General features: G+C 37.4%; 1 protein-coding gene across 1 annotated transcript in view; it reads left to right on the top strand.

The window, feature by feature from the left end:
* Positions 1-12,480, top strand: part of Itfg1 (integrin alpha FG-GAP repeat containing 1) — a 121,551-nt gene that overhangs the window by 4,428 nt on the left and 104,643 nt on the right. The window contains exons 3-5 of the mRNA XM_031340681.1: positions 704-849; positions 2,105-2,162; positions 3,696-3,770. Of these exons, the coding sequence (XP_031196541.1) occupies positions 704-849; positions 2,105-2,162; positions 3,696-3,770 (279 nt within the window). The remainder of the gene's footprint in view (positions 1-703; positions 850-2,104; positions 2,163-3,695; positions 3,771-12,480) is intronic.

The raw sequence follows: 12,480 nt of genomic DNA, 5'->3' as shown, positions 1-12,480 counted from the left end.
TTTTTAAAATTAAAGTAATTGTCCTTTTACTTCTGCAGTCTAGTGTTTTCTCTTGGATTCAACCATTTTAACCTTTAGTGCTTATTTCAATGTTTTCAAATAAATTTTTATACTGTGGATTTGTTTTTATTTTCTTAAATATTTATTTTTTGTATGTATGTGTATATACCTGAGTGTGTGTGTGTGTGTGTGTGTGTGTGTGTGTGTGTGTGTGTGTGAGAAAGGGTATTGGGTCCCCCTGGAACTAAAATTATGGTTCTGAACCACCTTATGGGTGCTGGAATGGAACTCCTGTCTTCTAGAAGAGCAGCATGTGCTCTTAATTATTAACTCATCTCTCCAGCTCCTTGTTCCTTTTGCTTATTTTTGAGTAATCCTAGAAGTCAAACCCAAAGCCTCATTTGTGTTATACAACACAAGCAGTCTACCACTGAGCCAGTGCCTGAGCAGAAATGAATTTTTCTATTGATATAGTTCAGATTTATAGTACTATATAAAGCTACTCTATGTTCTATTCAATATGAATTCTTAAATAGACCAGAAGGATCTAGACATACAAGAAGTCATTAAATACAAAAGACATATCATATTACATTCAACTATTTCTATTATATCTTGAGTTTTGAGTTGAAAATATTTTGCATGTTAAAGATGTTCTTTTCTGCTGTATTTTTTCTTATATTTCTTAAATTCTTATTTTTAGGAGTTTGAGTGCACTGGTAACAAGTGTAGTCCCTGGTGATTATGACGGGGATTCACAAATGGATGTCCTGCTCACATATTTTCCCCAAAATCATACCAACAATGAACTAGGAGCTGTTATCTTCTGGGGACAAAATCAAACATTAGGTAAGTTTTAAAATCATTACTATTTATTATTGGCTGATATTCTTAATAAAAATGTAATAGTTATATTCTTAAAACAATTAAATGTTCTTGGGTACTATTAAAAACGTCTTGACAGTTCATTTTCTTTTCCAACATAAACGAGTTCTTTCCAGAGAACAAATTCCATTCTTGATCACTTGAAAGAGCTATTGTAAGCTTTTAGACTTGTTGGAGCAGCTAAAGAATTAACTTCAAGCTTAGCATGATGACACCTGGGAGACGAACAGGTGGATCTCTCTGAGTTCCATGTCTGCCAAGGTTAAATGTGAGACTTTATCTCTTAAAACAAAAAGAGCAAGCTGAGAGCTTTGGGGAGAACAGTCCTCAGTGACCTTGGGGCACTGTGTCCTTTAGCTATGAGAAGTGGCCAGATGTGCAGCAGCTGCTCCATAGGATGCTAGTTCTGCTAATAGTCTCATCAGCAAAATGGATGTGCCCTTGGCCCCTAATACTGCCAAATTCAGTGTACAAACACAAAGATGAAAAGACATTGCCTCACCGCACATGTCTGTAAAAACCAGTCGACCTAGTTATCACAGCTTCACATTTAGCTAAGCATTGCAAATGCCAGGATAATACCTGGAAATCCCTCCTTTTTGTTTTCAAGTTTTTCCATTCCAGAAAAATACAAAAGCATAGGTTGTGAGTCAGTCTACTATATCTCCGTTATGATTTGAAGTCCTATCTGAAAGGCAGATGATAGGTCAGATGTAGACAGCAAATGCCGGTGTGCTTTCTGTTAACATCTGGGAACTCAGACATAACCTTGATACATACACTTATTCCTTAAATATTTATAAGAATACCATGTGCAGTTGCTGCTTATTAAAAAAAAACATGGGTATGGCAGAGTTGCAATAATCTTGGACATGATATTTTATTTGTCTACACTAAAATCTTGATTACCAAATTGTACAGAAAAAAAATTAGCTAAAAGATATTTAGATGGGAACCTCAAATGAAACTCTGAATTGAATATTCCCTATAGAATGAATTCTCTCAATGTCTTATCATTAAATGAAACTTTTGATGTCTTCTTAGTAATAGCTATTGTAAGAAATTAGAGGATGAATCTTGTAAAAAATAAAAGAGTACTTTGAGTATAAGAACGATAATATTAAATGCCCAGCACGTCATATTGTGATGTTTTTCTGTGTGTGTATGTCTGGACACACGCACATATATACATATAAATCCTTTTTTTTTTTTTTAACAGATCCTAAAAACATGACCATACTCAATAGGACTTTTCATGACCAACCACTGATTATGGAGTAAGTATGTGCTTGCTTTACTTAGAACAATTTAAAACTTACAAATGTAAAATAAAATCTTTTATGCAGAAAGCTACTTTGCTAAGTAGGATTGACACTAAATTCATTCCTTAAGGTTATAGGAACCTGAGGAGAGGTCCTGTGAACGCTTGATGCCCCAGAATAGAGGAATGGTAGGGTAGGGAGGCAGGGGTGAGTGGGTGGGTGGGGGAGCACCCTCATAGAAGCAGGGTAAGGTATAATAATGTTGGATAAACAACTACTATATGCTTCCCTGGAGGAGACTACTTCTCCCACTCTCAGCCTTCCTTAGTTGTCTATAGTTCTGTGTGGAGGGTTGAGGTCTCCTGGGCTTTCCCACATCCGCTTTAGCATGTCTGTCTTTGTTGTCCTTGTTCAGCTCATGTTTAGGCAGTCATGTTGATGAGGCTTTATGGGTCTATGACATTTTTAAGAGACATAATCTCACAGCAAGTGAGGAAAACCCATCTTTTCCCCATCTTTCTGTCCCCTGTGCTACAGTGATTCTTAAGCCTTGGGCTCAAGAAATATGTGGTAGATGTATCAGTTGGGAATGAATGGTATCCATTGTTGCAATGAGAATGAAAAGAGAAGTAACCTTGATGAGGGTGAGGACTATACTTATGTATGCATATGAGCACAAATATTTAGAATGCAGTAGAGTATGTGCTGTTTAGTAAACTGGAGATTGTTAGCTTCTCTAAGATCTGTGACGTCACTGCCTAGGTTTTCAGTATCAGATATGATTTCCCCATTGATGAGAGGGTCTTAGGTTTAATTAAAGAGCTAGTGTTTACCACCAACATATGTGTACCACTACCATACCCTTAGGGTTATTGTACAATGCTGGATGTTGTTGATAGGAGTCATAGCTGGGTGAGACTGTTGATTGTTTTCCTCCTTTGTAAGTTTTCATTGTAACCTCTGTTACTGTGAAAGGTGGTCCTCAGGGAGAAGATATTCAGGTGAGTTCCAACTCAAGGACCTCTGAGCCCTATGTCTGAAGCACATGGTCTCATCAGCAATAGGGACCTTCCTTCCACCACTGGCAGGAAAGTAAGGGAAATAGCAATAGCATGTAATGTTTGGAGAGTATCTTAGACAGCTCTAACAAACAACTCAAAAGAAAGCCTGTGTGCCTGGTATTGGGGTTTTCTAAAATGGTCTTTGACACTTGCAGAAAATGTTTTCATCCAGGTGAGAAATTTTCATTAAAGTTCTATATCTATATTTATTCACCAACTTAACTTGTAATATATGAATTTTTAGATAGACAGCTAATGATATGATTCTTCTTAATGCAAATCTAGTTTTTACTGTTGCCACAGCAGACTTAATGCAGCTGGTGTGTCCATTAGCAAAACTAAATACCTTTGGTCTGGAAGGGGCAACTGCTTCATTGGCCATAGGCGGACATTGTTGCATGTGGTGATGCTCCACACTCCTGGAAGCTAAGTTAAAAGTGGCATTTTAATAAAACAGCTGCCTAATTTTAGAAATATTTCTTTTCAGCTTCAATGGCGATCTAATTCCTGATGTATTTGGCATCACAAATGAGTCCAGCCAGCCACAGATACTACTAGGAGGGTGAGTGAATAGAGTATAGCTGTGTAATAAATCATATGTATTCTTGCTCCTGCCAGGGCTATGCGTGAATGTTTGCTTTAATCTTTGAAGAAAAGTCACCTTACTGGAAATGCTTGTTTAAAAATGATTCTTTTAAGAGTATTTGGTCTTCTAAAAGAGTTTGAATTTGATCTGTAATCATTTTATATAGAGAGCTATCTTCATTCATTCTAGAAGTAGATATACAGTCTTTAATAATCTTCATATAAATAGTAGTACATTATGTGTTGATGAACTTTAAATAAGATGGATAGCTAGTCTACCAGGGCCATCATTGTCTTGTTAGCGCCCATACTTAAGTTCAGAAGCTTTGTTTCTTTATTTCATTTGTAACCTAAACAATAAGTGAAAACTCGCCAAAAATTTTAAGCACCCCCTTTAGTTTTGGAAACTTTTCAGTATGAACTTTGTCATTGATCAAGATAGATGGATGGATGGATTGATGAATTGATGGATGGATGGATGGACAGACAGATGGATGAATGGACAGGCAAACAGGCAGACCATTCAAGGGTCTATATCTCAGTTCCTCTACATTTCAACACAACTCTCCTCCTAAGTCTGTGGTACCTTTCATGAGAGACCTCCGATCAGTTTTGTTGTTGTTGTTGTTGTTGTTGTTATTGTTTTTCTGTATCTGGTAAGGCAAATTTTTGTTCATGTGTAGAGGACATGTTTGTTTCTCTTATTTGGACTTGGAGAAATTGCAGAGAATTACCCTATTAGCATGTCTTCAGATAGTTATTTGTAGCTCCAACAAATTTGTCTGTTTTTGAGACATAATATGGTTTTATGATTGTTTCCTAATGTGACTTACAGTTAGACATGAGTAAATTGTACTTAAGGTGTCTTGTGATGAAATGCTTAGATTCTCTGTCATATTTTATAAAAATGTTTCATGAAGAATATAAATGTTTGGGTATTTATCATAATGAGCTTTTAAAGAATTGTTATGAATCTTGAATCAGAAACCTGTTTTCCATGCTTTCATCTTTACAAAATATCTGAAACTAGTCATGCTGTAGAGATAACTTAGAAGCAGATCCTCATTTGGTTTAGGGCCGTTTCTAAAAGGAACCATATGAGGAGCAGGAAAATGATCTGATCCCTGCCTGTCCCTGCTGCAGCAGATTCGGACTCCTCAGGGAGCCCAGTCAACAAAGCATGCAGGGGGCTCTGGTGGTTATTTCATAGCAGCTCCATTGTGGTGTGCATCACTGCAACAGCACCACTGTGATTTTTAATTTGACAAACGCTTTTATTTGCAACATTTCTGTTTGATCCTTTTATAGATTCTCAGTTTTCTTGCCAAACTTTCCCACTATGAAGTTGCTCAGTATATTATTCACATCTTCATACACTGTTACTTTCTTATCCAGTTCTGAATTGATTTTCTTACTTCATTTATCTTCTGATACTTGAGTCCTCTGATCCTGCTGCTTTTGGAAAGTAGGACTGTAAGATCTTCCAGCTATATTCCTTTTGGTTAGTTTCTAGGACTGAGGAGTTGGGAGAATGTGGTGTTGTCATTTCTCCTGTCTCCTCATAGCTTTCACCTTTTATTGTGTTTTATATGTTTATTTAAATGGATATGTCTTTTTGTTAGACTTGAAGATTATTATTTACCCACTTGCTTTTATATATGTCTTCCTGGTCAGATGTTTGGGGATTTGTTTCCTACTGATAAGTAAGAGGGAAAGCCAACTGTAGGGATGGAAGCAATGATTTGACTCCACTCCCAATGGAAACATACAATAAAAGTACATCTACTTCCTTCAATCCGGAAGAGGCAGAAGCACTATGACTGTTGGGAAATGTAGTCTATCTGTTTCTAGAGCTAAGGGTGTTCATAGTAAAAGGCAAAGGGGAGAGAAAGAAGAAAAGGGGAGTAATTTTATAGTGGAAGGGAAAATATATGGGCTAGAACTATGAAACATTATAGAGAAGACTCATGAAAAAAAAAGAGGGCCAGCAAGATGGCCCAACACATGTAAGTGCTTTCCACCAACCTGACAGCATGACTTTGATCCCCAGTACACATACTGGTAGAGGGAGAGAATCAACTCCCCCAAATTGTCCTCTGACCTCCACAAGCATGCTATGGCATACACACACACCTCAAAATAAGTAAATATATATAAAAATTAAGAGAAAACACTTATAAAAAAATCTATTCAGATAAGATAAAAGCTATAACAAAACAAAAAATAAAAAACAATACTATAAATTTAAAGATAAGAAATGAAATAGGAACTATTATGTTATTAGTCAATATTTTTTCCTAGTTAGGATGGTTTCCCCAGCTCTTTGGTTCATTCTTTGTAGCTGGCTCTGTAGAACAAGAATACCAATCTCCATAACTCAATGAAATTAGATCTGTATTTCAACGCTGGAAGGAGTTTCTGTGTTAGCCTTTCTGACTGCCTTTGTAGAGGCATCTTTTCATTCTTGTAGTGTACTATAGATTGCACTCACCTTGTGGGATTTTATATGACCCAGGCTCTGTGTTACAAGCCCATGCTTGATTTTCGCTAGATGTTTTCTGCTTGCCAGAATCCTACCATACCCACATATGCCCATTGCAGAGAACTTCTGATTCCACCCGCTTCTCAGGTTCTCATATTATGTCTCACCTAGGCTGCAGTAGAGGACAGCCTTCCCTGTATTCTTCAGACCTGTCATTACAGGAGATTTTTATACAATTTCAGCTACACACTACACTTCTGCAACAACCAGCACTATCTACCATCCTTCAACCCACTAGTGCCCAGCATGTGATCTTGTTGTGTATATAGGGCCAGTCTGTCTTCATTGAAATGGCCATCATCTTATTTGACATTGAAAATTAAAATTTATATTTTAAAAATGTATACATTTTAATTTTTAATTTATAAAATCAAAACTAAAATAATAGTTCAAAAAGTAAAATGCCACTATCTCTATGGACTTTGTATTAAGTCAATCAGGAAATCACTTGAAAATATCCTACAAATGTGCTGTGGCTATATTTGGTTTTCTCTAAAAATTTCTTTCAGTAGTATAAGATTTTAAAAGTTATTCTGCCTAAAAATGTGTTTCTTCTATACTATATTCTTATATGCAACACGTTAGACTAATAACCTGTTATATTACATCTCTCATTCAAACATCAATCACAGATTAAAAAGTAGTACCAACTTTTCCCTAAGTGATTTATCCTGGAAGTAGCTTAATGAATTTTTAAAGTTTATTTTATTTTTAATTTGTGTATATATGTATGTGTATGTATATGTGAGAGAGGGTAGGGGAGAGAGAGAGAGACAGAGAGAGACAGAGACAGAGAGACAGAGAGAGAGAGAAACACCGTGATACCCAGCGTTGTTCAGTTCCCTAGAGTTGGAGTTACAGGCAGTTATGAACTGCCGGACATGGATGTTAGAAATGAAACTTGCTGTGAGAGCAATAGTCATACATATAAAACTTTCTCTTGTAGCTGGAAGTATAATTTTCTTCTAGGATGTATAGTCAGCATGCAGAAAACCCGAGATCAGTCCTCCCCTGCACAGAGATGCATGTGTACACACATATACATACACGCTTTTTGTCCATACCATTGGGGCATACGTTTATAGTAGTTTGAATGTTTGGCCAAGGGAGTGGCACTATTAGGAGGTGTGGCCTTGTTGGGATAGGTATGGCCTTGTGGAAGCGTGTGTCTGTAGGGATGATCTTTGAGACCCTTCTAGCTTCCTGAAAGAGACCGTTGTCTTCTGGTTCCCTTCAGAACAAGATGTAAAACTCCCAGCTCTTACTCCAGTGCCATGTCTGCCTGTGTGCTGCCATGTGCCCACCTTGATGTTAATGGGCTGAACCTCTGAACCTGTAAGCCAGCCCCAGTTAAGTGATGTCCTTTATAAGAGTTGCCTTGGTCATGGTGTCTGTTCAAAGCAATGGAAACCCTAACTAAGACACTGTAGATAAGAAAAAAACTGAGTGGTATACCTGGGAGAGCAGCATTAGTGTTCTAACAGAGCTAAGGTTCTGTTGGGTTTCCTCCATCAAGGGTCCACATCCCAAAGGTTCCATAACCTCCCCCAAATACTGCTGCAGATGTGGAAGGAAGTATTAAATATGTGAGCCTATAGGAGACGTTCCTCATTCATACCCCTATATATGTATCAGTGTGTAAGTGAAAAAAACCCTCAAAAGAAATCCCGCACTTTAGGACTTAGATTAGCTGCCCAGTCTTACCCATCACTGATCAACCTAAGTGTTATGCAGTATGGATATGTCACCTCCTGGGTTTCTTTTATTTAATTTGACTAGCAACATAGTTTTATAGAAAACTTGCAATGACTATTACACAGAGTACCAAATGCTTTCATGACATTGTGCTGAGAATGTATTGGACTATAACCTGGCCTCATACTTTCTTAGACATAGGGGGATGCGCACAGTGAAAGTGACAGAATCACTTTGGCTATTGTTACAGTGAATGTGGTCAGTTTAAACAGTTAGTGAACCATGTATTTTTGTGGAAGTGGGAGCTATCTGACAGTGTGGTGATAAAGCTAATAAGACAGAGGGGACACTTGCATCATGTCAAGTGGTCAAGTGTAAGGCCTCAGTTGTGCCTCAAATTCACTTTATTCTGGTTTGAAACCACATAAGTTATCACATTGCTTAGAAATAGCACCTAGCTATGAAGTGTTAGAGTATCTTCCACAGTTATGTAAGCTTAACATTAATAAGCATTTTTATAAAAGGATACTTGAAACTCATATTGTGTAAGTGTTCAGAATAACATTAGTACTGAAATAAAAACATTTGTGTCTGTGATGATAATCAAGGGTAAAAATAAATTTTTATATTCAGGATCTCTTTGGATAACAGACTGGGTTCAGATACATTTTGAGTCAAACCCAAGATGTATACTTCATAATATTAATGTAGTTATGTAATAAATATATATTTCACCCTGTTCTGTTTACTTCACAGCGTAGTATTAAAGATACAAACAGCAGCCCTATGTGTATAAAACTTTTAAGAGTTATGTAAAAGTTTGATTGATGAATATAATTGTACATATTAATGGTGGCTCAGGCTCTAAGATCAAGAATTGATAAACAGGACCTTATGAAACTGGAAAGCTTCTGTAAGGCAACGGACATAGTCAATAAGACAAATCAGCAACCTACAGATTGGGGAAAAAAATCTTCACTAACCCCACATCAGATAGAGGGCTAATATCCAAAATATATAAAGAACTCAAGAAATTAATCACCAAAAAAACAAACAACTCAATCAAAATATGGGGTATAGAACTAAACAGAGATTTCACAACTGAGGAATATCAAATGGCTGAGAAGCACCTAAAGAAATGTTCAAAGTCCTTAGTCATGAGAGAAATGCAAATCAAAATGACCCTGAGATTCCACCTTACACCAATCAGAATGGCTAAGATCAAAACCTCAGGTGACAACACATGTTGGCCATAACGTGGAGAAAGAGGAACACTCCTCCATTGCTGGTGGGATTGCAAACTGGTACAACCACTCTGGAAATCAATCTGGAGGTTCCTCAGAACATTGAGAATAGATCTACCTGAAGACCCAGGTATTCCACTCTTGGGAATATACCCAAAAGGTGCCCCACCATGCCACAGGGGCACGTGTTCCACTATGTTCATAGTGGCCTTATTTGTGATAGCCAGAAGCTGGAAACAACCCAGATGTCCCAGGACAGAAGAATGGATACAGAGAATGTGGTTCATTTACACAATGGACTACTACTCAGCTCTTAAGAATGAGGACATCTTGGGTTTTGCAGGTAAATGAATGGAACTAGAAAATGTCATCCTGAGTGAGGGAATTCAGACCTAAAAGGACCTGCATGGTGTGTACTCATTAATAAGTGGATATTAGCCAAAAAAAAAAAAAAAAAAAATACAGAATACCAAAGATACAGTCCACAGAACTCAAAAAGGTCAACGGGTTGAATTGTTCAAATGAGGATGCCTCAGTCCCACTTGGGAGGAAGAAGAAAGCAATCACAAGTTGGGAGAGAGGGACCTGGGAGGGAAAGTGGATGTGGAGAGGGGGGTCTGAGGGCCAGCAGAAAGAATGGAAACAGGCAACCTCAGGAGGTAGGAGGTTAGGGGAACCCTCCAGAATGCACCAGAGACCTGGGAGGTGAGAAACTCTCAGGACTTAAAGAAAGGGACCTTAGATGAAATGCCCAACAGTAGGGAGAGGGAACGTATAGAGCCCACCTCCAGCAGGAAGACAAGGCATGAAATGGTGTTGGGGCAGGGGGTGGGGGTGCATCACACAGTCACAACTCTGACCCATAATTGTTCCTATCTGAAAGAATTGCAGCGATGGAAATGGAGAGGAGCCTGAGGAAAAGAAGGTCCAGTGACAGGCCCAAAGTAGGATCCAGCTCACATGGAGGTCCCAAGACCTGACACTACTACTGAGGCTATGGAGTGCTCACAAAAAGGGACCTAGCATAACTGCACTCTGGGAAGACCCAACAAGCAGCTGAAAAAGTCAGATGCAGATATTTGCACCCAACCAATGGACAGAAGCTGCTGACCCCTGTTGTTGAATTAGGAAAAAGCTAAAAGAAGCTAAGGAGGAAGGCAACCCTGTAGGACAAGCAGTCTCAGTTAACCTGGACCCCTGAGATCTTTCAAACACTGGGACACCAACCAGGCAGCATACACCAGCTGATATGAGTCCTCCTACACACATACAGTAGAGGACTGCCATGTCTGTGTTCATTCAGAGATGCACCTAACCCCCAAGAGACTGGAGGCCCCAGGGAGTTTATAGGTCAGGTGGGGTGCAGGGTGGGGACATCCACATGGAGACAGGGGGTGAGGAGGAGGTGTGTGACATAGAATAGTTGGAGGGTGGATGGGGGTGGGGGAAGAATAAAATATAAAGTGTAAATAAACAAATAAATTTTAAAAAAATAAAAAAATTTTAAGAAGAAAAAAAGAAATCAAGGTATCACTATTTGCAGATGATATAATAGTATACATAAGCAACCCCAAAAATTCTACCAGAGAACTCCTAAAGCTGGTAAACAACTTCAGCAAAGTGGCTGGATATAAAATTAATTCAAATAAATCAGTAACCTTCATTTATATAAATGATAAACAGGCTGAGGAAGAAATTAGGGAAACAACATTCTTTGTAACAGTCATAAATAATATAAAATATCTTGGGGTAACTCTAACCAAACAAGTGAAAAATCTGTATGACAAGAATTTCAAGTCTCTCGAGAAAGAAATTAAAGAGGATTTTAGGATATGTTTTTAATTTGTGGAGAAGAGAGAGAATTTGATTGGGATTGCACTGAATCTGTACTGAGCTTTTCAGAAAGATGGGCATTTTCACTCTACCACTCCATGAGCATGGAACGTCTTTCCATTTTCTAGCATCTTTATCTCTTTCTTCAGAGGCTTGAAGTTTTCCTTGTACAGATTCTTTACTTCCTTGGTTAGGTTTATTTCTAGATTTTTTTTTTTTTTAGATGCTATTGTGAATCCATGATCTCTTTTCTGTATAGTTTGTTGGTATATGGAAAAGCTATTGATTTGTGCAAGTTGATTTTGTGATTTTGTATACTACCATATTGATGGAGTTTGTACATCATTTCCTGGAGTTGGAATTTGTGCATCATTTCCTGGAGTTTTCTGGTAGCATTTTTGGAATCTCCTATGTCTAATTTCATGTCATCTGCAGATAGATTATTCTGATTTCTTTCCCTATTTATATCCCTTCAGTTTTCTTCTCTGACCTCATTGGTCCAACCAGTGCTTCAAATGCTGTATTGAAAAGGAAGAGGTATAGTGCAAGGCCCTGTCTATTCCTGACGTTAGTGAAACTGTATCAAGTTTTTCTCCACTTAGGGTGATGTTGGCTGTAGATTTCCCATACATGGCTTTTATTGTGTTAAGGTATGTTCCCTGTAGTCCTACGTTATCTATGACTTTCATCATGAAAGTATGTTGTATTTTATCAATGCTTTTTCTGAATCTATTCAAATGATAAAATGTTTTTTATCTTTAAGTCCATTTGTATGGTTTGATACATTTATTGCCTTGCATATGTTGAACCTTCTCTGGATTTCAGGGATAAAGCTAACTTGGTCATAGTAGATGATCTTTTTGATGTATGTCTGTATTTAATTTGTGGGTATTTTATTGAGTATTTTTAAATCTATGTTCATCAGGAATACCTGTCTGTAGTTTTCCTTTTTTCACTGTCTTTCCCCATCTTGGGTATTAAAGTAATACGAGAATTATAACAGGAGTTTGGAGATTTCTAATTTTTTTTAATATTTTAAGAAGCACTTAATATAGTTTTTTTTTTTTTTTTTTGAAAGTCTGGTAGAATTTTTCTGCAAATCTGTCTAATCCTGAACTTTTTTTATTAAAAGAATCTTGTTTTAATTTCTGTCTGCATTTGTTACATGTCAGTTTTGGTTATTGAACTCTCTCCCTGGTTAAGTTTTGATGGTTTGGCTGAATCTAATAATTTGTGCATTTCTTTTAGGTTTTCCAAATTAATGGAGTACAAGTTTTTTCTTTTACATATTTTCTTTATTTACACATAAATTTCTCCTTTCACAGTTTCCCCTCCAAAAAACAAAGAAACAAACAAAAACAACAAAAACAAAC

The sequence above is a fragment of the Mastomys coucha genome, unplaced genomic scaffold (assembly GCF_008632895.1).
Source record: "Mastomys coucha isolate ucsf_1 unplaced genomic scaffold, UCSF_Mcou_1 pScaffold22, whole genome shotgun sequence".
In the NCBI taxonomy this organism is placed as follows: Eukaryota; Metazoa; Chordata; class Mammalia; order Rodentia; family Muridae; genus Mastomys; species Mastomys coucha.
The sequence above is the reverse complement of the archived record's forward strand: the minus strand, read 5'-3'. Positions and strand labels throughout refer to the sequence as shown.